The 25,781-nt window shown below is 43.1% G+C and overlaps 1 protein-coding gene across 3 annotated transcripts; it reads right to left on the minus strand.

Annotated features, from left to right (window-relative positions):
- Window positions 1-21,667, minus strand: LOC127595419 (potassium voltage-gated channel subfamily H member 3-like). Of its 3 annotated transcripts, XM_052056893.1 has the most exons (16): window positions 20,817-21,666; window positions 14,744-14,977; window positions 14,053-14,184; window positions 13,749-13,894; window positions 13,082-13,340; window positions 12,836-12,993; window positions 11,634-11,841; window positions 9,970-10,347; window positions 9,705-9,904; window positions 8,686-8,935; window positions 7,501-7,715; window positions 3,924-4,198; window positions 1,964-2,070; window positions 1,819-1,871; window positions 916-1,026; window positions 1-483 (listed from the first exon to the last, which is right to left on the minus strand). In XM_052056893.1, exons 1-16 carry the CDS (start codon window positions 20,890-20,892, stop codon window positions 334-336), a joined length of 2,952 nt encoding a protein of 983 aa, XP_051912853.1. In that variant the 5' UTR covers window positions 20,893-21,666; the 3' UTR covers window positions 1-333. The 3 variants fall into 3 exon arrangements, with proteins under 3 accessions (XP_051912853.1, XP_051912852.1, XP_051912851.1); XM_052056892.1 differs by having other exon boundaries at window positions 1-1,005; window positions 20,817-21,667; XM_052056891.1 differs by having other exon boundaries at window positions 1-1,026.
- Between the last annotated feature and the right edge of the window lie 4,114 nt (window positions 21,668-25,781).

Consider the following 25,781-nt stretch of genomic DNA (forward strand, 5'->3'; position numbering starts at 1 on the left):
TATATATATATGGTCCCTTAGTGCTTACAACAATAAATATATGAATTAAAGACAGAACATTTGACTGTTTTGTAATACTTTGTCCTTCAATATTTGTTTGATTTCACATCATAGAAGATAATCAGCAACAATTTGCCGATTTTTTTTCCCCCCCAATTTTTTTACAGGGGGCAGTGTTTGAATGTCATTATCTTATGTTGTAATGTGTTAATGTGTTTTTTAAAAATGCTGATTTGTTCGAGTTATAAAATCACATGCCAGTCTCAGATTTATCAGGTTCATCATACATGTTCCCACTCTCTCCAGCGTTGAGTTGCGGCCCACCATTCGCACTCATGACCCCTCATCCACAAAGCTGAGCTGGGTGGCGTGCTCTGCCTGCAATGCCTCTCCCTGCAGGCTCAGTAGGACTTCTTGCGTCTGGGCTGCCTCGGAGACCTGCTGGACATCGAGCTCAGGAGGTGAGCGTGTGGAGAATGATGGCTGCGGATGAGAGTGGCAGAAAGGGTCGAGCTGATATCGGGATGAGCTGCAACACGCTGGCTCTATACTTGTTCCTATTAAGTCCAGCAGAAGAGGTGTGCAGAAGGATGAGAGGGAGGGGATGGAGGAGGACCAGGAGGGAAGCTGCATTAACTTTTGCTCATGTGGAGAACTGTGTAGCGATGGCGGAACTGAACAAGGAGACCCAGCTGCGGGATTACACAAAGCGACTATTCGTGAATTGGAACAATGAAGTGGGTCAAACTCTTCTGCACGTGCGCTCCTGCAACTGTCCGATTGCTCCACGTCGAGGAGGGGAGATGATGGCTCGGGTATCAGGACGCATTGAAGGTGTTGGTCATCTGCATGCTGGGTAAAAAGCGGCGGCGCTGGGGAGCAAGTGTGCGAGGAGACGCTAGGAGGCGGGGTTACCGTGCTGGGGAGAAGCAGGGTGGAGGGCTTGTGAAAAAGCGGTTTGAGAAGTCGGGTCATTTCCTGAAGCTCTTGACACACAGTGGTTACCTGGCGAGAAAGAACCTTCATCTGGTGCAGATGTCCAGAAATAAAACAGAGTTCAAATTAGGCCAGATGTCACACACTCAATGATATTTGCAGTGATTTACTTGGGAAAAATCTATTAAAATAAAAAAAACAAAAAAAACAAATTTGAGTGTCAACTCAAAATGTCAAGGCTAAAAAATAAAAAAATATTTGCTATTTATTTATAGCAAAATATTTAAGCGTTCCTCATGTGAGAACTGGCTTTAGTACATTTCACAAGAAAGAAATGGGTTTACGGAACTGTAGTCCTTTGTAAAAGGACTTTGTATAAGTTAAATCTATCGCGCGAGGAGCGGAATTTGGACCCAGAAGCAGACAGAAGATGAAAGTGGTGAAGTCAATGTCTTTATATGTAGAAAATTTGAGTAAAAAACAGAGAGCTGGACATAGAAGACTAAAGGTCTAACTGAGTAACTCAAGCTTAAGTATAAACAAGCCCAGCTCTGTGTGACCAGATAAAGGACCAAAGCAACAGACAACATATTGCCTTCAAGCTAACACATTAATTGCTTTGTTGTGCTAACTAACATTGTTGCTGTCAATACTTTATATTTTAAAGTTTCCATTTTCTAATTCTAATGAAGAGAAAGTAACATTTAATGAAACTATAGCTAATTGCTCATAAATGTTACTTGAGTCATTCTTTTTTTCAATGAATGAATGTAAAATTTACTTTACTCTGCGCATAAATTTTACGCAAACCTTTTTTTCATGCAAAATATCACTCTAAACATCTTGCAGGATAAAAACCGAGTTCAAAAGCAGCAGTCTCACCTCATGTTTTAGCTTAGCGATAACCTGCACTGTGTCGCCGTCATCGCGTTGCTCTGTGGATGGCAAGTGCATACGAAAACACATCACAGACAATGCCAGACACTTTCAACAGTGAGTGTACAATAAGAGTTGCTTCTTATGTTACCTATTACTGAATCGTGGCTGGGTCGAAAATGCTGCTGATTAGCTGCAGTAAAATCAAATGTTGTGTCCGGACTGCTTTGATTTTCTGATTCAATGCCATCTATAAAGCTGAATGGAAGCAAAAGTGAAAAAAAGAAATTAGCGATCGAAGAAGCATAAACGGCGATGATAAAATATAGCAATACATCTCAAAAAGTGCATCCTCTGTTGTCCAACCCTTTGGGTGAAGGATTATGGCTCTGGGGAAAAAATAAACTTAGAAAGTTCCACAAACTTTATGTCATGACATCATCTTTACTGATGGATCTACAGGATGTAATCATCTTAAATCTCCAGACGTTTCCAGTTCCGGTTCTGCGAGGGGCCAAATTACCACTGGAAGAACTTAATCCTCTTGGCAAGGTATGTTAATGTTTTTGTGCACACTGCGGATATACTGTAATTCACATTGTCTAGGTTTCGTTACAACTTGAAGTAGTAGTATCTTATATTGTCGAGGCTTGCTGGTTTGGTTTGTTAGCTTTCCCGCTAATTTGCCAGCCAGTTAGCTTGCTAGTTAGCCAGGAAATTAGTCCATTAAATTTCAGACAATTCAACCTCAACTCAACTCAACTCAACAGTATTCATAGAGCACTTTAAAACAGCCATCGCTGCATACAAAGTGCTGTACATGGAGCAACTATCATATAGACAACACTAAAGCAATAAATCAGGAACAAAGATGGTAGAAAACACCAAACAGTAAAACTAAGATCAAGTCTGGGTCATGTTGAGTCAAATGCCAAAGAATACAAGTGAGTTTTGAGCGGGTTTTAAAGATGGGCAGCGAGGGGGCTTGCCGAATGTTCAGTGGCAGGTCATTCCAGAGAGAGGGACAAGAAACAGAAAAGGCTCAATCCCCTCTGAGCCTCCGTTTAGTTCTTGGTACTTGTAATAATGTCTGGTCCGGGGGACAAACAGTAGTTTCCTCGTATATTTTTTTTTCTTTTGCCCGCATAAAGGATGAATCTGCTGGAGGCGGGTCTCCAGCCGATCGGTGGCGGTGATGGGCGTGTTTAGGCCGCCTTTTATTGGCCCGTCCTCGGATTGAGGGGAGCAGCGCTGTGACTAAAGAGTCCTGCTCTGCCACCGTGGTCGCTACCTCTCCCCCGCGCTATCACCAGTTCGCAAGGGGAGCGACCATCGTGACCACGGCTGCCGACGCGTGGTTGTGGAGTTAGGGACATGGGCCCTCATCTGAGCCTGTCCCCGACGCCCCGCGCCATCGCCGCCGGACTTCTTGAGGTTGAGGGGATCGGGAGAGGTGGGAAACGGGTTGAGGGGGCAGGAGGGGGGTGGAGGGGGGATCGCCATCCTGGGGGCTATGTAGCGTGAGGGGGGGGGGGGATGGGTCGCAACCCCGCCCCCGCACTTCGACCCCGTGGCCAGGGTCCACGGCAGCGCGGAGGCTGACGGTGGTGGTCCAGGGGGTCAGTTTCCAAGGGCAGTATTTACACGAAATAACTTAATTAGATCAGAATACATTCATATTTTTTGAGTATCATTTCTGTATCTTGAGACTGGTATGAGTGTCCTCTTTTTTGGAGATCAAAATATGGTCACTAATTAAGCTCAACAGACTTTTAATTTAGTCTATGTGGTTGCTTTAAATATACAAGGTGTGATTCTCATTGATGTTTAATTCGACAGTAAAACTTAATTGACAACTACCCTCTGAAGCCTGTTTTTGGAAGAAAGGCTCACTGCCAAACCGCTACTTCAGAAAAATGACCTTGTGTATATCCCTTTTTTACCCGCAAATAAAAGTAACGCATTGAATGACGGTTAATATCTTAGGGCAACCCAAGATGTAAATTGACCATTGCTTTGATTCAAGCTGGAAGGAAACGAGTGGAATCCCACTGAGACGAAATGAAGACATGCTCAGCAACCTGCCTGGATAGCAATGATTGGTTTCATACCGAGGGCTAAGCTCCGGCTGCAGGCAGCTGAAGCTCACCACAGGAATCTGCAGGCTGGAGGGCCGAGCAAGATTGCTCGCTGGTCGAAATGGTCTTGGCGGGAGTAGGGGTGAGCGCAGAGGGGAGCGCAGGGGAGAGCGCAGTCCTCGGCCCTGTCTGCCCAGTGGAGGCAACTTTGGGAGTGGGGAGCGCTCCTCCTCGGAATTTGGCCCTTCCTCGTCCTCCTTGATGGAGGTAAGCTTCTTCATGAGTTCTCCGTTGCTCTCGCAGTTGGCCTGAAGTGGGAAAGATGAGGCGGGAGAAAATGTTGAATCAGGCTGGTTGTTCTGTCTGTGCTAACACAACATTATGGAGTCTCTTTTGGTTGGCAATGCATTGGCACCAAAGCGCAAAGGCTGGCAGATCGGTGGCCGGTGCAGGGTAGACAGCTGGGGCCATATTTCACACACGGATGATCGTGGGTGCAAGGTGGTCTCAAATTGCCCACATCACATGTGCAGCTGGCCACATAATCCGCCAGGGGAGATCTTGCAGTTTACCTGTCAATGTCATCATGCACAAACCTCAGTGAGTATATTTCTGTTTCTGCAATGGTGTATTGCGCTTTGACCGCTCTGATTCGAATGCAAATGAGGGATGCTTTAACAATTGCCAGGGATTCGACTAAATTCTATCCCACAATGGTGGCCAAAGATGCAAATGCCCCATGACACCCAATTGCACCAGTGCAAAGTCTAGCAAAATACCAAGAGAAAGAAAATTCCGCCCGCTTTGTGCAATACTTGGTCTAACATAATGTAATTCCATCATAAATAAGTGAACAGTGGTCATCAAACCCTCCGAATCATTGTATTATTCATTCATTCATCTTCCGAGCCGCTTGATCCTCACTAGGGTCACGGGGGGTGCTGGAGCCTATCCCAACTGTCTTCGGGCAGTAGGCGGGGGACACCCTGAATCGGTTGCCAGCCAATCGCAGGGCACACAGAAATGAACAACCATTTGCACTCACACTCACACCGAGGGACAATTTAGAGTGTTCAATCAGCCTGCCACGCATGTTTTTGGAATGTAGGAGGAAACTGGAGCTCATTGTATTATATTTTCAAAATCATCCCACAACTATAGGGAGGTAGGCAAATGGTCAAAAATGTGTGTTTGCCATGTTAAGACTCTAGTGTGCTCTTAGCATGCCATGTTTAAAGGGAATGAAAGGACAGACTTTTATTGACCATGATCGAAGTCGGATGTCACCGCTCCCACAACGACAGTTCCCATTCAAAGAGCTGCATTGGAGCTGAAATTCATTCACTTTCACAGCACGTGTGTTAAGGAACCATTCATTCCTCTTGACTTCTACCAAGGGAGGAATGCATTGTCTCCATCCTTCACTGTCCTTTCCTCTTCATCTCTGTTCCCCAGCATTTGTATCTTCTCCATCCAGTCCACGTGCAAGCAAGACTGGTATTTTTAGATCACAGAGGTTTAATTTTAGCTGAGGTTTTGCTCTGAGTGAAGGGGGAGGAATTTCATTCTGTGTGTGTGTGTGCCGCACGTGCCACTGCAAGTGTGTCGGGCAAATGTGTCTCCCTGCAAGCGTGTGTTAAAATGTGGGAATGCACAATGTGCATCATAGCACACAAGCACGAATGTGCGTATTTATGTGTCAGGTATGCGCATAAGCAAGGAGACAACTTTAATCGAAATTCTTCATCTCGCGTCCCCCTGCAGCATCCTTTCATCCTTATGTTACAGCAGCTCATCTGCATATAGTGTAGTTGTTCTATTATTATCCAGCCAGGGGTGACCCCTTCCCTCCCCAGGGTGACCCTCTGCCTCCCCAACCTCTGTAGCAGCACTATATTTAGCCCCACGCTGGATGGGGAAAAACACAACCGCCATTCTAAAGATGAGCTACCCGTGTGCAAATGCTCACTAACTTGAGATGAGATTCTGTGTTTTGGTAGCAAGACAAGGAAAAGCAAAAGGTGCATGCAACAGCTGAGCGTCATCTGGAAGCGTCTGGCATTGGGACCAACTGTGTTTAGCTTCCGTTTTTAACCGTTGCAACTCAAACAGAGGAATTGATCCTTTTACTTCCAGTCCAGACGATCTCTTTTTAACGTTTAATGCCATCAAAAGCAACGTGGTCTGTGGAAGAGAGTGTGGCAAAGACTACACTACCCATAAAAAAACCCCAGATGGAATTATCTCACGAGGATTCTTTTAGAAAACGTTATTTCATTGCAGCAGCAGAATTAGGAACACTGACAAGATGACAATTAACTGGCAATTGAGTCATTTAAGAGTTCTTTGCACATCAAGAAGGCAATTAATAGGATTTGAATTTATTTGAATGAAACAATCAGGCAACCGCACCTCAACCGCAAACATTTTTCTAAGAACTCGCCCATATTATCATCCCAATGCCAATTAAACATAATAACCATGCACACTCCAATGCCATACTTTATAAAGCATGAATATTCATGAGCTGATTAATAGAAAGGACTCAACCAAATAAAATGGATTTGAATTTAATATCTATCGTTGCTCTGAGGAGCTAGTTTATAAAAGCAGTCGGTGTTACCAACTCATGGACACTATCGTTAACAATTTTGATGAACCCACCAGAAACTACAGTATTTTGTTTTGGCTAGCAAGTTGAATTTCTGCTAAGAAACAGAAAACATAAATGGGTTCATTTTCACGTTGTTGTTCTGTTGACAAGAAGACACGTCTCCTGCATATACAATGTATATATATATATATATATATATATATATATATATATATATATATATATATATATATATATATATATATATATATATATATATATATATATATATATATATATATATATATATATATATATATATATATATATATATATATATATATATATATATATATATATATATATATATATATATATATATATATATATATATATATTGCAAACGTGGGGATTTATTGATCAGTTGGAATTTTGGAGAGCCTGGACGTTTGTAGTCTGTGTGACGTTTATACCAGTTAGCAAGGTGTCATAGGACATAAATGAAGGCCTCCAGTTTGGAAGAGCTTGACACTGTCCTGTTTTTTCGTACTTCAATACTGTTGACATAGTCTGACCGACAAGCACGTTGCCAAATGAAAATACAGTTGGCAGTTTACCCTTACTATGGTTCAAAACTGAGGATACAGACAAAGATGGTAGAATATAGCTCACAATCAGATCTGATGTTTTAATTGGCCCAAAGCTAAGGTGTTGTATGTTTTCCATGAATTTAATTGAATCAGACATAAGATGAAATGCTTTGGCATCTCCGCACAAGTCATGGTCAACAAGGACTGCAGGACCAAGAATGATGTTTTTGTCTGTGTCATACACAGAATGGCCCCTGAATTTTTGCATCCCAGAACAGATGCACAACATGCTAAAAGCATATGCCATCTGGATGGAGAACATCTTGTGACACCTCAGGCAATCGGTGTCTGGAGCTTGCATATGCCCCCCCCTCCCCACATATCATGGTCCATTAAATTTATGGATTTATCAGCATCATCATCGTACCTCCGCGCTGTGTCCTTCCCTGAGGTTGTACGTTAGATCATGTTGGATCTCTGTCAGAAACTTCTGGGCGTAGTCGGTGTACAGGCAGAGAACCTCCCGGAGCCCTTTGAGGCTGATATACTGCAAGTCGCAGTAAGTCAGAGCCTTCACACAGGCGTTGGTCTTAATCACTTCTTCCTGAGTCAGACAGTCAGAGCCAATCAGGTCACCTCTTCCTGGAATGGGAAAAGGAATACTTGGCTCAAAGTCGAGCTGTTGCTGACTGATTTTATGCAGGTACAAACGAGGAGTGAGGAGCTGCAGAAATGTTATTCTCCACTGCGGGATGAAGTCGACTTTTTAAAGGGGATGATATGCTTAGTGTTGCACCAGTTCTTGTATTTTTTTTCTGCCTCCCTCTGCATCACACCCCTTCTGCTGAGCTGTAAATCCAAAGCAGCACTGCCAAAGCCATGTGTATGCATTTGTGTTTCTGGGAGAACAACACACCTACTGTGAATTCACACTCAGGAGACACCAATGGCAAAATGTGTGTGTGTGTGTGTGTGTGTGTGTGTGTGCCTGTGTGTGTGTGTGTTTCTGCATCATCATGTTGTGCATGTAAAATATGCATACATCCAGGCCAAAATGCTAATGAGGGCAGCACCCACTTCATTATTTAGACCCGTCAGATCATGAATACAAGCAGCTCTTTTGCCTCATACGTACAGCTAAGCTGATCTCAGGGTTGTTTGTGTCCATCTGATGTTTCATGTGAGGAACAATGTGAATGTCATGTTGTAGAACTTGGCCGTGGAGAACCTTTTACTTTGGCAGGAATGTTGCAGATGTTCAAGGTAAACCAAAATGCTGAATATTAACTCTGGCATCAATGGGTGTTCTACTTCCCTGCCCTGCAGTTGTGTATTTTTTAAATTTTTCTGAGTGACATTAACTATATCGTAGTATTATACGAAATGACTTTTTGTCTTCAACTCAAAGAACTTCTGGTTTCAATCACTTTCCCCCATGACGTCTCAGTGAATAATAGATGAATCTTAATTTCAGTGCCAATCCAAAATGTGGTTTTTTTGTGGTCTGGCTCAATGTCATTCTCGTTTGTCCTGTAGTACTGTCTGATGTTCTGAACATCACTGTAGTGGTTGTGTGATTATCACGTGAAACGGAGCAAAAGTTCTTTGTTACCCAAAATGGCAAGCACGGTGTTGTCCTTAAGCACTTCCATGGAGCCAGAGCATACAAAGTAGATGGCCTGCAGGGCGTCACCATGCCGGATCAGGAATTCCCCGGGAGCGCAGAAGGATCTCTTAATGATGAGTGAGAGTGAGCGCAGGCATCCTCTGCTGGCTGACTCAAAGAGTGGCAGCTGCAGAAGCTCCTTGTTCAGGTGCATGGCAATGTCGGCCCTCAGCTCATCTGGGAAGTCCTTCAGCAGCTGTAGAGTGGATACAAATTAAAGAAAGGTGGGTGAGGAAAAAGCCTGAATTAAACGTGTTGACAAATACAGTGGTGCCTTGAAACAACAACAATAATCAATTTTTAAAAATAATAATGAATATTGGAATATATTTAGTAATATTTATGGGATCAGCAACAGGTGGATTTTTTTTTCCCTGAAAGGTCACGGCTATCAATAGAACACACCCATACTGCACAAGCTTTTGTGGGTAAAAAAAACTATCTCGGGAATCACTTCTACTTTTTCCTCATTGTATCCTAGCTGCTAGTTGTTCTCCTCCACGGATTAGCCATCGGTATGTGGTTTAGGCACCGTTTGGACACCTTTTGATGAAGGTCTGTTGGTGATGGTGTCAGCCACTTTTGATGTCTCAAACTGCCTTACATTGGTATCAAATATCTTGATCTTGTTATAGAGGAACATAGTCTTGGAATTCCAGATGGGTCACATTCAGTGAGAGGCGGCTCTGGCCTTGTTTAATCAACCCATGCTGTGCTAATTTGCTCTGCCATCCTTGCTGACTGTGCTTCCCCGATACATCAAGTGGTCAGCTTGTTTGATATGCCCTCCCGTGTGGGTCATCAGAGATTCGGGCTCATAATTAAATATGTACCTTGGCTTGTAAAACACTACTCTACAATACAGAAACTAGGATGAAAGCTAAAGTGCCGAATACGAAGCGTCTTTGGAACCTTCTTGACTCTCACTGTGAGACGCATGATTTCAATGTGTTTAATAGTTATACCTCGCTGACGTCGATACCATTGTTGACAGACCAAGTTGTTTGGAAACACTCCATCATACGCTGTTCAAGGGCTTTGGGCAGCCGGTGCACTCTGATGAAGTCCTTCAGATCCTTGGTGCGGGTGTGGTAAAGGGAACGGCGTGAATACATCCTCTGGATGATGGCGGTCACGTTTCCAAATACCACAGCATGCATTAATGCTACAGAGGAAACAAAAGGGAATGAAAAAACATTTGGTAACTGTCGAGCATGATGCTTTGCACACCTCCAATCAGCATGGTGCAGATAGAGAAGATCTTCTCCGAGTCCGTGTTGGCCGACACGTTGCCGAAGCCAACGCTGGTTAGACTGCTCAGAGCAAAGTACAGTGACGTCACGTAAGAGCTCCGCACTGTTGGACCACCGCTCAGCGCCATGCCTGTACCGCCAGGCGTCCTCGGTCGGGGCCTGCTGCTGTTCCACTGGGCTCCACCAAACAAACTCGCCCCGTTCAGTGGCTCCAGGCCAGAGCTGTTCCATTGGCTGGAGTTAATCAGTTCTGGTGTGACGGTGGCCTGAGGTGAATCCGAAACCCCCAGTAGGGAGGTCAGTGGAGCCAAGAAGTATGGTGTGCCCAAACGTTTGGCAAGCTCGTGAAGCCAGCCTGTTGTAGGGGAAGAGGGAAAAGTTCAATAGCAATTTCCCTGCTAGGTCAATGTTTGAAACCAGACGATGGATCCTCTGTCAGCACACTGTATATACACACTGTTATGGTCCTGTTGGGACCGCTAATTTATTGGTTTGATTGTTCAGTTTTCTGGGGGTTTACTCTCATGACTCTTTTTGTATTGTGTCTGATGCAGCATGTTGTCTCACATGGCGACGATTTGCCAATCATCAAGGTCCCGTTCTTTCCCTTGCTTCTTCGCCCATTGTCTCTTGGTGTGTAATTATTCTGTACGGATTTAGTCACTGAATGCGTTGAAGCGTTCCTCATCCCACTCTTGGCTTCTTCACCTCCATGCCCAAATTGTGACTGCTCACTCTTCAGGAATCATACCAATGCAATCACCTTCATTAGCAGTCATTACAAGGCTGGAAGAGTATTGCTATGAATTTGGGGTCTTCTAAGCTTAGTGGATGGCAGCTAGTACTCCCCAATTCCTTAAATGCCTGAAATGGATTTCTGGTTGCTTGGTCAAACCAAGCACTAGTTTGCGTAGGATAACCACAGTTACTTTTATACCATGAACCAAATTGACAGTGGTTTAGTTTGTGAATATAACAGAGGTCAGCTAATGCTACATGCTAATACGCTAAGAAAAGCCAAGGAGGCTCAAAGCCATGCCTCCCAAATCACCAGCTAGTGCAGCTTTCAAAGTGTTCTACAGAGCTAGCTAGCATCTGTTATGTAAGCAGCACACACTACAAAAACAAAAAACAAACACAAAACCCCACAATTGAACCGCTCCTTGTCTGTATTTTCTGCTATGAATCATGTGACGCTAGAATAACAGTTAGCGCAACAAGCGCCTACCACCATTGTTGCTATTTGTGGTTAACACAGTAGGAGGTGCAACAGATTGCCATAATTATGTTTTCTCACAAATGCATGCTCTGTGTATAAAATTATTTCTTTGGCCTATCTTTGGAGGACTGTGGTTACTTGGGATGTTAGCACTGTATTTTTTGGGCCATTTTTAGGTATGCTGCCAATAAGCATAAAGTCCCCCAAATGAGGAAACATAATCGCTTTGCTCATCTCCTGATTGTTCATTTGTTGTGCGGGTGATCTTCTGCTCTACGATTGCTTGTAAAAAGTCAGTGTTGATTAGAAAGTGGGTCATTACTGTCTATGGAATTGAACACTAATAGAAATTTTGGCACGCCTTAAACTGCGCATGACAGTTGTACTCAGAGAGAAATCCTGCTACTGTGAAAGTCACACACCTATGTCCCAAGAGGCAGGGCTATTACTTTCAATCTCGCTGCGGCCGATGAAGTACCAGACACATGCCATCCAGTGGGCCAACAGGGCAAAGGTGGACATGAGCAAGGTGAGGACAACAGCGCTGTACTGGGAGTAGCGGTCCAGTTTCTGCAGGAGTCTCAAAAGGCGCAAGAGACGTACAGTCTTCAACAGGTGCACCCCGAAGTTCTGCGTGATGCACAGAAACATAAATGGAAGAAATGGAAAAAAAAAAATCAAACTTCACTTAAAGGAACGGTGCATATAATTTATTCCCATCTAATGGTGAACTAATAGAATGCAACTACCTAGGTTCGAAGTGAAATAATTTTGAAGTAAGCACACCACGATGTCACAGAGAGACCACTTTTCGCAAGACTACCACCAATTTATTCAACAAAGTGTAAGAGAAATGTCATCCCAAATGACTTCTGGTATTCCCTCAAGTGACAGATTAATTGCATGGCGGTAGTTACACATGCTGTAGTCATGATGTTTAGGAACTACGTGTGCTAAATGTGTCTCCTTCAGGTATCCGTAGAAGAAAAATGGTGGCGAAGAATGCCAGCTTCTTGTAGGGGAGGCGTGCCCTATGAAATATAAATAGGGATGAAAAAATGACATTGATGTGATAGAACATACATTTTTGCATATTAAGGAACTTAATAGTGGGATTTTGAAATAATGAAATGAATAATGAATGAAAAATCAACACAACTTTCCACACTCTATCTTGAATGGAAATTATTTCTACATGACAAATAATGGATCTTTGTTCATCTATCTGTGCTAGTAACAATCAAATGCTCTTCGACTAGATGGCAGAAGTTAAAATTAACAGGTGTATCCACCTTTCTCATAAAAAGACTAGCTTTGTGCTCAACTAAAGAGGTCCAAATTTCATGCTCCCTAAATCCAACCAGCCATCCATTTTCTAATCCGCTTATCTTCACGAGGGTCGCGGGCATGCTGGAGCATATCCCAGCTGACCCTGAACTGGTTGCTCGCCAATCGCAGGGCATTCCCTAAGTCAATTTATGCGTAAATTAAGAAAAAAAAAACATTCATTTCAGTGGATATCATAATCTATTTGTGACATTTGAGTTCGGTGAAGTGAGATTGATCTAATGTAAACTATGTGCCTTGGCTTGATAATAACTGGGAAACACTGTGTTGGGCTCACCACGCTGATATTGAAAGCATAGAGCAGGTCGAATGGCAAAGCAGCGATCAGATCCACGAAAAGCCAGGATGTGACATAATGGATGCAAATGGAGCGGGCGTCATACACGACCTGACCGGACGTGCTCACGTAGGTGGTTCGGAAATTCAGCACAATATCTGAAACGCACATGAATACACATCAAGACAAAGAGCTACTTTTGTGTTTGTTGACACAAAAGTGACACAACGTTAGCAGCATCCTCACCAATCATAAAGAGAATTTCCACCAAGATGTCACTGACACTTGGCGGATTTCGTGCTGTCGACGCACCGTCCTCTCGTACCTCGACTGCTGTGAAGCAAACATTGTACGGAACCGTGACGGCAACATAGAAGGTCGCCAGTAAAATCAGCCAATCCCAGCCGGCTTTAAATGTGCCATAATGGAGGAGGATGAAGCGAGACTTCTGGATGTCTGCCACTTTGTACTCTGGCACCGGGTTGGCATTGGCTCCCAGAACACTCTTGTTATGAAACAAGGAGGTAAAAAAATGCATGCTGGTCAGTGGAGGAGCAACGTATGAAGACAGCAGTTATTTTGCCACATTTGTCACTATATTGCAATATCATTGTTTCAAAAGTTAGAGAGGAATGATCTCTGCAGCTTTTTGAAGCTTGCTATGAACCTTTCAACTCACCATATGCTATGATGTAATGCATGATAGAAATCAAGGTTAAAAATAACAAGGAGGTGGCTTCTTTAGTCGATATCATAGCATACTGGTGGCTTGCCAAGTTTGCGCACGATATGCAAAATAAATTCCTCTTCCAAAAACAAACCAAAAGGTCACAGGTTTGTGACTGTCACCATTCGAGTTGACTTCTGTCATTTTTAGGAGCATGAGCAAATCCTAAAAGTATCCATTTCTCACATTGTTGATATTCAGCTTGCTCTTGGTCTTGTCTTGTTTCTGAAGGTGTCCGGAAAGCTGGTAGAGGATGGCCCGACTTCGGCGACGCTCCATGCTAAAGCCTGCCGGGCAGCTGATCTGGCGGACCTTCAGGCCTGTCCCCTCATCTGAAATGTGGAAAGCACTCATGGATACTGGTGAATATCATATTCTCCACAGAGTCACAAATTCAGAATATGTGACTCTATTCAGAATATGTGACTCCGTGGAGTATCTGTTGGACCTTTGCAGCTGTTTGATTGTTAAAGGGGGATCTTGAGCTCACTCGTGTCAGACTCATTGTCCTGGTCCAGGTCTTTGTTCTCTGTGATGTCCTTCTGTGAGACGAGGAACAGAACCACCTCACTCTTCTCATTCTTAATGGGCACAATGTCCAGGAGACACCAGAACTTGGAACCTAAAATAAGAAAATAAGTTGGAGAAATACAGTGGATTTTAAAAGTCTACACACCCCTGTTCATATGACACGTGTATATGTGTGCGTGCGCAAGTGTGTATATATATGTATGTATGTATGTATGTATGTCTATATATACACACACATGCAATCACACACATGCACACACATTCATTTGCCTATCAGTGAGTTACGTGAGCGCAAGTATTCAGTTCAGTTGTTCTAGTGGGCTTTTCCAGACATTTTTCGTTGCGTAAACAGGATGGTTTTTGCTTATACCGACTGCTCTTTGTAACTGTTCATCATTTATAATTATGGTGTTTCATTTTGTGATGAATAGTGTTGTGTTGACACCAAATATAGAATTTTCAATTCAAAGGTTTAGTCTGGATTTCATCCAACTATAACAAATTTTCCCAATGTGTTTTGGATATTTTGTTGCTGGTTTATCTCCGTCTCAGTATTTCAAATGGCAATTGTATAAGGGTGTGTATACTTTTTAGATCCAGTGTACATCTACAGGGGGGAGACCACAACTTCATTCGACGCCAGCTCTTACCACTCTTCTTGTATAGGATGATTTCAGTTTTGAACTCCCGCCGCTCATCCAGAGCCCTCTGCATCTGTAAGGTGAGGTGGTCGTTGGTCTCGCCGCCGTACAGGAAGTGACATGTGCAACTCTTCTGCATGAGCTCGCCGCGAGCAAAGCCTGTCAGTTCACAGAAGCCATCGGAGCAGTAGACGATGGGGTAGAGCGTTTGGACCTTGGCATTCCCCAGCACAAAGTTGCTGTCTGCGGAGAGCAAATCAGAACCATTAGAAAAACAAAGATGGGATTACATAATGACCTTCGGTGATTGCATTTGTAAATCCCTATTACGGAAGAACAATAATCGTCGGTCTCCAGGATTGGATCCTGGAGTTGGTTTTGTGTAGTCAGCATACAGTTAAACACATTGACAGTACAGAAATCCTGTAAAATAATTACCTCTGTGCAGTTAGTGTAATTTAAAGAAAATTTGATTCAGGGATTCAGCCTTCCCTGTTTGGCAGCGTGTTCATCTCGGCTCTTGGTTCAAACTTTGCCATGATTCTTCTTCCTTTGAAGAGTTCTCTTTGGGGACAATTTAACGTGCCTGCTGGTTTTCAATGAACTTCCCTTGTCTCCCTTCACTTCTTTGCTGCTCTATTGTTCTCTCCAAACATTCTCTGCTCATCCAGTATTGCGGCGCTGATGGCAATTATCCAAACTAATAATGAGAGGGAAACGTACACGTGAACATGCTGGAATGGCAGCATGTTATGGGCACAGCTGTGCATAATTCATTTTGGAGCAGAGTGAGTGAGTACGCCGTCCTGCGGGATCATTAACGTCTATTCATGAATGAATATGGAGTGAGCAGAATGTTCACTTTGAAGGATGTGAACTGCACTGGAGATACTAAATGAGAGGATAGAAAGTGGAAAAACTCATTTATGCGTCTGTAAAGAAGCAATAAAGCTCATGTAAATGTGCTGGCCAGATTTCATTCAGACAAGAAAAAGTATGGTGACTTGTGTTTTTATTTATTTATTTTATTTTATTGAACATTGATTTGAAACAAAGTGGATGAAATTTAATTTGGAAAGGTCATCCATAAAGTAGTGAATGAACACAAGCGATCCAGCCACCATTTTACATGCGTGAAGAAGGCATCAGAAACACATGCCCTTCAGCGACTCATTTGGAGATCCCGAGGCCTTGTTCAATAGGCACTGTTTAGGAAATGATGTATATTTAATGAGATTTCTTAAATGAGATGTGATTAGAACTGAAAGACGTCAGCTGACACACAAGCACAGATGATATCGGAAAGACGACAGATGAGAGTGCAAGACTATTAGCCATCTTGGGGACCCGTTTCCACAACTACAGCTGCAAGTGCATTTTCACTTATCTTCATATCTCAACTGACAAGAATCTGTCACAAAGGCACTTTTACTCATTCACTTACTGTGCTTTCATTTTTTCCCTGTTGTGTGTGTTGCAGCTAAAGCACAACTATTGTGCATTAAGACTCAGTATGAGATCTTGTATATTTCTACATAAGGTCGCCAGTGAGTGTTTATCATCCATCCATTCAATTTATATAATGGTCATCCTCGCTAGATAGAGATGGATTGGATGGATGGATGGATGGATGGATAGAGAGCACTGCAAAACAACCGCAGCTACATACAAAGTGCTCTACATTAAGTAAAATTCAGTCATATAAAACCAAAGGCAATTAAAACAACAAGTTTAGCGTCATCCAGATTTCCACCACACAGGACAAAATCGGCCTTAAAGATGAAAGTGGCCTTTTTGCACAGCAGCGAAAGGAAACGCCATGCTTTCTTAAGGTGGAGCCCATGGGCAGCAAATACATTGAAAAAAGAGCAAAATTGAACCCTGTAGAACAGGGGTGCCCATTAGGTAGATCCTGATCTACCGGTAGATCTAAGACGGGTCCCGAGTAGATCTGAAGACTGTCGAGGAGAAAAAAACCCAAAACAACCATTTGTGTGTCTTTGTACATGTTCGTAACATATTTTTTTGTGTTCATGTATGCTGCACCCTAATCATCCTATCAGTCTCATTTTCACAAAATAAATATTAAAAAAAATAAAATAAAGCAGGTAAATCTTGAATTTACGGTGGCGCGTGACTACGTCACCGGAAGTTGTTAGCGCTCAGCAGTCTGCAATTGCAGCTTGTGATAAGAGCTGTTGCGCTCTATCTTTTATCGTCATTCTTCTCATTCAGAGTTTGCTTCGTGTACAATTCACCGAGGGCACGGGCAAAGAATAGGAATCTAGGAGGGTCCAGGGAAGCACTTTAAAATGGTACTTGTGAGCTACGATAGTTAACAGGCTGCAGAAGTACCTCAGTTTCAGGCTGTTTCTCATCATGGCGTGTGTGCATGTGTATATGTGTGTGTGTGTGTGTGCGCACGTTGGTAAGGGTAGATCCCGTGAGGTTATTTGATCGAAAAGTAGATCTTCGATCCGAAAAGTTTGGCCACCCCTGCTGTAGAACACCATACGACATTGAGACTGAGAACAACCGAGGCTAACACAAAAAGTCCACCCATCCATCCATTATCTGATCTGTTTGTGAGTGCTGCGGGCATGCTGGAGCTTATCCCAGTTATCTTTAGACAGAATGCGAGGTTACACCCGGACCTGGTTGCCAGGCAATCAGGGCAATACACCGCCATGAACCTGCCATGCATGTTTTGGAATGTGAGAAAACTCACACCGGCACGGGGAGAACATGCAAACTCCACACAGGAAGGCCAGAGCCTGGAACCCTGGACCTATGTACTGTGAGGCAGATGTGCTAGTTGTTCACTATGCCACCCGCACAAACATTCTGCCTGCTAAATTGTATCTAAACCACCTTAGAGTGCTAGCACTAATGCCCACCTGGTGATGATAATGAGCCAAAAGATTAATGTGGTCTACCATATCAAACGCTGGAGTCAGGTCCAACAAACAAGACACACATAGTCCTTAGTCAAGTATCATGAGCCAAGAGGATGTCATTGAATGTGCTATGCAGAATATTTAAACCTGTCTGCAAAACCTCCATGGCATTCTATTCATCCAAATTTCAGCAAAGTGTGCATCTCTTTTGCTGATTTTTTTTTTTTTGATAGAAGGCACTTTGGAAGAGGGTCAAGCATAACTTGATTAAGACGAGGTTCTTGAGCAAGTTTTGCACCACAGGAAGTTTAAATGAATTCTCAATCCAAACCAATAAACTGTGAAGCAGTTCTGCTACACACTTGTACCACTGTGCTGTCAGTCGTAACTTAACTTGTCCAAGTCCACTTTTTGCTCATCTAAATGAAAAACAAATGGCACTCTTGGCTGTAAACACGTGACACGCTTGTCACATGCTTCCTAGGTCAGCATATCTCATTATTCTGCCAGGGATTGGAGCTGCCGAGCAATCAAGAACGAAAAGGTCACCTTGAGGGTCATGCCCGACGATGTTTTCTTCCTCTAAATTGCTCCTGTTGTCATCACTCAGGATATTTTGAACTCATCACATTGCATCAGGTCTTGCTTTTGTGACAGTGCCTCTCACCTCTAGCAAAGGTCATTCCCAGGGCCTTCAAAGGGTCTCCTTAATCCAGGCATGTCCAGCTCCGAGCCTGGAGGGCCACTGTCCTGCCTGTTTTCCAGCTCTCCCGGCTGCAACACACCTGATTCAGATGATCAGCTCATCATGCAGCTCTGAAGCAGCGTTAGAACGATCCTTATTATTTGAATCAGGTATGTTAGTCTTGGGAGAGCTGGAAAACAGGCAGGACAGCGGCCCTTGAGGACCGACTTTGGACACCCCTGCCTTAATCTGTTCGCTGATGTAGCATATTGCCAGGAAGTGATGGCGCTGCCTATTTGGAAGTACGTCACCAGATCTTTTCCGTCTTCATCATGTGAACCAACTATCATAAAATTTGACAATGCATGAAATCTGCGCTGTGTGTCATCAGTGGATCTCTTAAAGGAGCATGTGAAATGGAATATGGCTTTTACTAGTCAAAGTAGTTGTCACGCTGCTGATTTCTTATTTCTGTTCAAAGTTTTGTAACATCAGTAAAGAACCCTTTCATTTACAGTTTATCCGTCTTCTACGTTTTTCCTGTGAGTTTGCACCTTCAGGGTGGTGTTACGTAACAGTGTGAACAACAAAAACTTCACTTTTCTTGTTGATTGTTAGTGATCTGTGCACAGAAATTGCGAGTTTTACACTACATTTGAATAAAAGGATTAGTCTTATAGAGGATGTGCAATGTCAATGTCGTGTACATGTTTTCATGACAAGACAGATCACGGTTCTTAACGTTAATATAAGGCTGATTATGTGCAAACCTAAATGTCAGATGGGCCCCGCTCAGAGTTGGAGTGCATTCACAAAAAAAAAAAAAATTGGAGCTTAATCTACTTAGAAAATGTAAGGCAACTAATTGCATCAAATTATCAAGTAGTCACAAAAAAAACTTCTTTGTTCTGACCAAATTGTGTAAAACACTAATTTGCAAGTAAATTCTACTTGAGTCTATTATTTTACTGGTCAATCTTTACATCTTTGAATTGACATACATCTTGCAGTTTTTAATACACTTTTTTAAAAAATATCTCCACAATTCCTTTTAAGTTGGATCTACTTTTAATTTACATTTGCCAAAATGGAATTTTACATAGGGCAGCCGCAGGCACAGAGAGAACATGCAAACACACCACACAGAAAGGCCCAAGCCGGAATTGAACCCTGCACCTCTGCACTGCGAGGCGGACATGCTAACTTGCAGTTTTCTGGATAGAACTCCCCTGGATTATTTGTTAGACCTCAAGTAGTCACTAACTTTGCACACTGAAAAAAATCATTCATTCATTCATCTTCCGAACAGCATTATCCTCACGAGGGTCACGGGGGGAGCTGGAGCCTATCCCAGCTGGCTTCGGGCAGTAGGCAGGGGACACCCCGAATTGGTTGCCAGCAGGGCACACAGAGACGAACAACCATGCACGCCCACACCCACACCTAGGGACAATTTAAAGTGATCAATCAGCCTACCATGCATGGTTTTGGAACGTGGGAGGAAACCGGTGTACCCGGAGGAAACCCACGCAGACCCGGGGAGAACATGCCAACTCCACACATGGAGGCCGGAGCTGGAATTGAACCTCTTCACTGTGAAGTCGACGTGCTAACCACTGGACTACCGGGCCGCCCCGAAAAAAAAAATCAATGATATAAAATGGTCCATATAAAGACGTTGCAGGACAGAAAAACAGACACATCCCATCGTGCAACGGCCGCGAGGACTGTGCCCCTTCACAGTTCATGGCTGAATGAATACTACAAATCTCTTATTTGTAGTGTGGCTGTACCTCTCCCTGAAATTACTTATATACTGCTTGTTAAAAAGTCTATTCCCGATTCGTAGTATTTTGAACAAATGAAAAATAATTTTAAATTACATTTTTCTGTTGAACACTCCAAAATAATGTTTTGATTGTTGACATTATAACTTAACCCGACGGAACCATGACAAATCAGTGTTGTCATTTGTCAAATGTGTTCTACTTCTGGAAGGAATTTACATGTGGCCGTGTGAGTGAAACCATGAAAAAGCTCAAGTGGGCAAACCCCACAAAAATAGATGAAACACTTCCTTTGTGATCGACCCAAGTTGTTGCATATACATTTGGCGCAGTCCCAGCATGCATATGTTTAATACCTTGTAGTAATGAACCTTCAATCACCCGATTGTAACTCAACTGCTGCCGACACCATTACAGCATTGTAATGTTTTCATATGTGTTTGGGTGTGCGTGTGTTTGCGGTTAGATGGTGCCGTTTGGGTTTTACTTTATCGCTGCCCAAGTGATGCTTATTAATTCATGAATGTTTCTCTGCGTGTGTGCGCGTTTCCGTTTCATTTGTGTGTGGGATCATTCATCAATTCATGCATCAATCAAATCAGCAACACATTCGCAGCCAATAGTCTTTGGCCGATGTAATCAATGTGATGAGGATGAATAGTGTGAAACGCGGCGCGATAAAGACTCATTCACAGATAAGACTTGGAACTCACGGGTCCCGTCGAACCGAGTGGCGATGGTGTCCAAGAAAGTGTTCTGCGGCGCGATCAGACCCCGCATCACGGGCATACGCGACCGGGTCGAACCGCGTCTCTCCCGGCGTTCCGAGCCATGACTCTCGCCGGAGGTGCTCACGAAGCCCGGGAGGAACCTGGACGTGGTTCCCGGCGCTCCTCCTCCTAAACCCTGGAGGAGGGCGCCGAGCCGGGATACCCGGGACTCCACGGTCTAAATTTGACCAGCGACTACCGAGGAGGTGATTCCGGCTGGAAAAGGGAGCAGAAAGGCGCCCGTGCGGGATGAAGAGGAGGGAGGGTGGCGAGTGCACTGCGAGGATGGTCACATTTACGCACGGGTGTGCTGCTGCAATCCCTCTCCTCCTCCTCTGATGCCCTCCTCTCCTTTTCTCCTTTTCTCCTTCTCCCCTTCTCTCCTCACGTCATCGAATCAAGGGTTATTCCCCTCCTAAGTCACCCTTTCACTCTCATTGAATTGCTGCCATTCGCATCCTTTGACGCTTTGATTGATGGCCGCTCAGCAGAATTGCTTTGAATTAGCCGATCAGTTCAGTAAACGTTTCCTGCAGTGCAACTGGATGTTTGCAACTACAATGGCACGTTGGAGAAGATTTGCTGTTTAGAGGACCTCACCGCACCCACTGTAACAGTTATCTCTCGTCTGAATCCAAAATGGGGAAGTTGCAGGTATGCTTGCGTGTGCACTGCACGGGTTTGAGCGGGGGTCTCTTCATTCACTCCAACAAGAATATCTCTGCTTCTGATTACCACACGAGGTGCACTCTTCTCTAGCACCCCGGCCTGGTGAAGCCTCATGGGAGAAATGCAGCTGATGGAGTGGAGAAAAGAGGGTCCACTGCATGTACTAAGGCAGGGGTGGGCAATTATTTGTCCGGGAGGGCCAAATGAGAAGCAGAAAATATTGTGGAGGGCCGGGCCAAAAGTGAGAAATAGGACTATTTGCTACAAAATGAGACGAGTAAGAGACCTTGTGGCTTTTCTTTCCTCTCACTCACTGTCCCTAACTTTACCTTGTCTCGATCACCACACATGACAGCATTGCTCAGCTGATGTCGCGCAATGAACTTTTGAAGCCAGCCTCGGTACGCTTCGAAGTCTTCGATGCTCATAGTTAGCGCTATGGAACTCGCCTCCTCTCTTATTAGCGGTCCAGTTTGCGGAAGGTTTTTAACATGATAACAATTAAACCATTCTAGGAAATGTTCATTTACTCGAGCCACAAGCAATTCACTCTGACCATGGAAATTGCCAGAATCAGACTGAGTAAGAATCGCTTCCTTATTTTTCAAAGTCTCATAGAGTTAAGTCTTTCCAACTCCAGGCGTCTCCCGAATGTTTCATACTTTGTTACCCGCTTCATTTAATCAGATACATATCACTTTCCCTTCCATGGTCATTACTCTCTCCCTCTTTCTTCGTCTTCCCCTCCCTCCCTGTGCTCTGCAACTTGAAGTAACTGCGTCACCTGGTGTTGAAATACCTGTCATTACAAGTCCAAACGAGATGAATGCAATCAAACCTTAATTGTGCACCAATCTTCTGCGGGCCGGATTAAAAAGACCAACGGGACGGATCCGGCCCGCGGGCCGTCATTTGCCCACCGCTCTCATTAGGAGAGGAGTTTGACATGTTTTACCTTTGAGAACAAACCAGTGGTCGTATTTTATCAAGGACCGATAAGCAAACACATTTGATTTACATTACTGAAATCTCATGGCACACCACGAAACAATACAATATATGCTCGCATAATAATGATCTAATCTCAATGTATAATAATTTAAGAACATTTAATCATTTTGCCCATCCCGATACTTCACTAGCATAGGTGAACGTAGATAGATTATTTGTCTTAATATTTTTGCGGGCTGGATAATTCTCCATCGCACACCTCATGATTTATCACAGTTATTGGAGGACACAGTACCTAAACACTATTATAAGAATTGTAAGGTTGGTTTTTGGTGGGGAAAAACACAATATGAGTTCTTGCACTTAATGTTTATTGTTCAACTGTTTTGAGCTGTCATTAAATGACAATTATTATGCAAGTAAGACCTTTACATTGGTTATTGTGTTGTTTGCTTCAAACCCTTTGTTGTTGGAGGACTATAGTGTGTCTTTTACATATGCATTGAAAAGTGTATGATCAAAAATCAAGTATATTCTGAGCATGAATTTTGCACGTATGTACGTATTTTGTCCATATTAAAGCAGCATTTATCATTCATCTGGTTAAGAAGTGCGTGGCTCTCTCTAGCCCCCCCTAGTAATGATGAATAACTGAGCTCCACTTCAGCATTTAAGATGCCCGTGTCTGCACTCGACTAGTGTTCAAAACTCCATCATCTGCCAAGGGTATAGGGAAGGGACACTTTTTATATGAGAAAATTAGGCCATCTGCTGGTCGACTATCAATAAACACTCAGTTTCACAACCAGACCTGCCAGCGGGTTCTCATCATAGTTGTGTTGGACAGTCAGAGCTAGCTTGCTGTCGCTGCTCTGAAAGAGCCAAATAATCATTTACCGACTTGAAACAAGCAAACTAGCAACGACCTATCCTCAAACCGTTTAGTTTTTGTCGAAGACTCCGCCAATTTTAATCATATGTAAGACGTCATCGTCTCCCTTAAATCAATCAAGTGTACATATTTAGCTCGAGTAGACAATTTACAATTTAGTTGAAATTCGGTCAAATTACGTCTACTTAAGTAGACGATGTATTTTCATCAATTTTATGCGCTTGTGTGGAGCAAAGAACCCCTTTAAACAGCGGAGCCAGCCTTTTTTTGTGCCACGGACCAGTTTCAAGTATACGGAAGAGGATTAGGGCCAATGAAGAAAGAAAAAAATAAGGTTGGCAAGATTCTCACTTTAATCTCAGAATCCTCTTCCGTACAAGTACACATAACAAGTACACCTAACAGGCTTGCTGCACGAGAATCACCTAAATACAGAATTTAAGTAAAACTGCTAATGATGTTGCTTAAATGCTGCTTTATTTAGCTTGTTAGTTGTAGTCTCTTCTTCTGTTTCTGTCCTACTTCTACTTCCGCTTTTGGCCGCTTTTGTTGTGATGTTCTACTTTAGTGGTGCTGTTTATTCTCCCTGCCAGTGGGTGGCGGCTGTTCTTATGTATTTCCACGTGTGGCCAGCTAATTGGTAGGGTGCGATAAAATGGCTGCTGCTGGAGTTAATCTTTCTTTTCTTTTGGCCCGACACCCAAGTGCACCGTGTGTCCTGTTTGAGGTAGCTGTAGGGGTGTTTAGCCATTTAGTTTTCAGTGAAAACTTCACTGTTATCCTCTTGTTTATTTATGGAGTCAGAGGAGGCCTCTGTTAGATTTTCGTGATTGATTTGCGACGTTTAGTTTGAGAAATTTGATTATTGTTATTTTGGTTGTTTTGATTGCAACCAACATTTCAGCGTTCCGTACATTTTCTTTTGTATGTGTAACGGAGTGATATATTGCGTTTATTAAATTATGACAAAAGTGACGCAACAGCGCACGGTATGGCACCAGCTTCCCGCCGTAGTTCAGGCAGAGCTACCAGGGAAGTCACAGGGTAAGTCAGGTTTCATTGACGGTCCAGATTCATTCTAGTTTAATTACAATATTTCACTTTGTTTTCCCTTTTTCTACGGCGCTGTGTATTTAATTAGTTCCCGGAATTGTTCCGAGTCCACATTGCTTTTTGTGTCGTCATTTCATTTAAGTTTTGTCGAATGAAAGTTTTTATCCATTGAGTTAACAAGTGTTTTTTTTTTGTTGCACAGTTATTTTCTAGACTGAAAAGCCCCGTGACTTCACCTATCTTGCCATACTGTGTTGCAGACAATAAAAAAAGGGAAAAGCCACATCTTAGTGTCTGGTATTCTTGAAGCGGCAGCGACGTGGAGCTCGAGACAATCATAGTTGTGACCCCCGTCACATATGGACTCGAGTTGTAGCCTTTGTTATCGTTGGGAGTGGGAGAAGGGGAAAGCCCTTCTCCTAGTCTGCTTGTCACCCTAACACATCCTCCAAAATAGAAACTTTTTTTCAAGTATTAAGTACTTTTTTTTTCTAGATTGTGGTTTTACTTTTTTTTAACTACCGTAACGGGATTTACCCGTTTGCAAGTAGAGAAACATCAATACTAGATAAAACATGGCAGAAAGCAGTTTTGCTCTGACTAACCAGTCAGTATATGGGAACATTTTAACATAATTGAAAAATATAGCCGCTGTTGTGAAAGCGCTATATAAATCGGCATGTATTGTATGAAAATCATTTGAAATCTGATGGTTGTCATGAAATCATGGCAGGTTGTAAGAAATGTTCCTAATAGATTGACAGTAACTTCTGATTCTGAAGCACATCACGGCTACAATCTGACTGCACAAAAAAAACCCATCTAGCATCCATAGTCACAAACTTGGAACAGGACAGCCAAGAGAAACTTGAGAAACAAAATGAAGATAATACACTTTTGCGATTTAAATGATCCAATTTAATGGAAGAAATATTACAAGTAGAATTGGAAAGTACATTCATCATAAAGATTATCAAGGACAAAACAATGGTACTGCTTGCGACACTGTTTGGACCTCTTTGCTCGCTGTGGCGGGCGACCGTTGTTTTAAAGTACAGTACTGTACAGTACAGGTACTTTAAAATGCTTGTTGCATTTTAAAGATTTAACCGCGAGATGTCACTGTAGTACAATTGTCAAAAACGGCTCGAACACCATCCAGTGTATGACGTCAGCGAACAACCGAAACATTGACCATATTTAAAGTAGAAAGCATTTTGGTTTTATAATTATTCAACGTATGACGGGTACCCAGTATTGTATTATTTTATGTGGGGTAGATTGTAAAAGTTGACGTAATTTTCTTATCGAATTCAAACTTTCCTACAGCCACTGAAGACATC

The sequence above is a fragment of the Hippocampus zosterae genome, chromosome 2 (genome assembly GCF_025434085.1).
Source record: "Hippocampus zosterae strain Florida chromosome 2, ASM2543408v3, whole genome shotgun sequence".
NCBI lineage: Eukaryota > Metazoa > Chordata > Actinopteri > Syngnathiformes > Syngnathidae > Hippocampus > Hippocampus zosterae.

What these genes read in the sequence shown, in the direction of transcription:
- LOC127595419 (XM_052056891.1), bottom strand. Translation starts at nt 20,892, where the DNA reads ATGCCCGTGATGCGGGGTCTGATCGCGCCGCAGAACACTTTCTTGGAC. An exon ending in GGACAATGAGTCTGACACGA is followed by an intron (nt 13,895 to 14,052) that starts GTGAGCTCAAGA and finishes TCCACATTTCAG; the next exon opens with ATGAGGGGACAGGCCTGAAG. An exon ending in CACCGTGCTTGCCATTTTGG is followed by an intron (nt 7,716 to 8,685) that starts GTAACAAAGAAC and finishes TTCCCATTCCAG; the next exon opens with GAAGAGGTGACCTGATTGGC.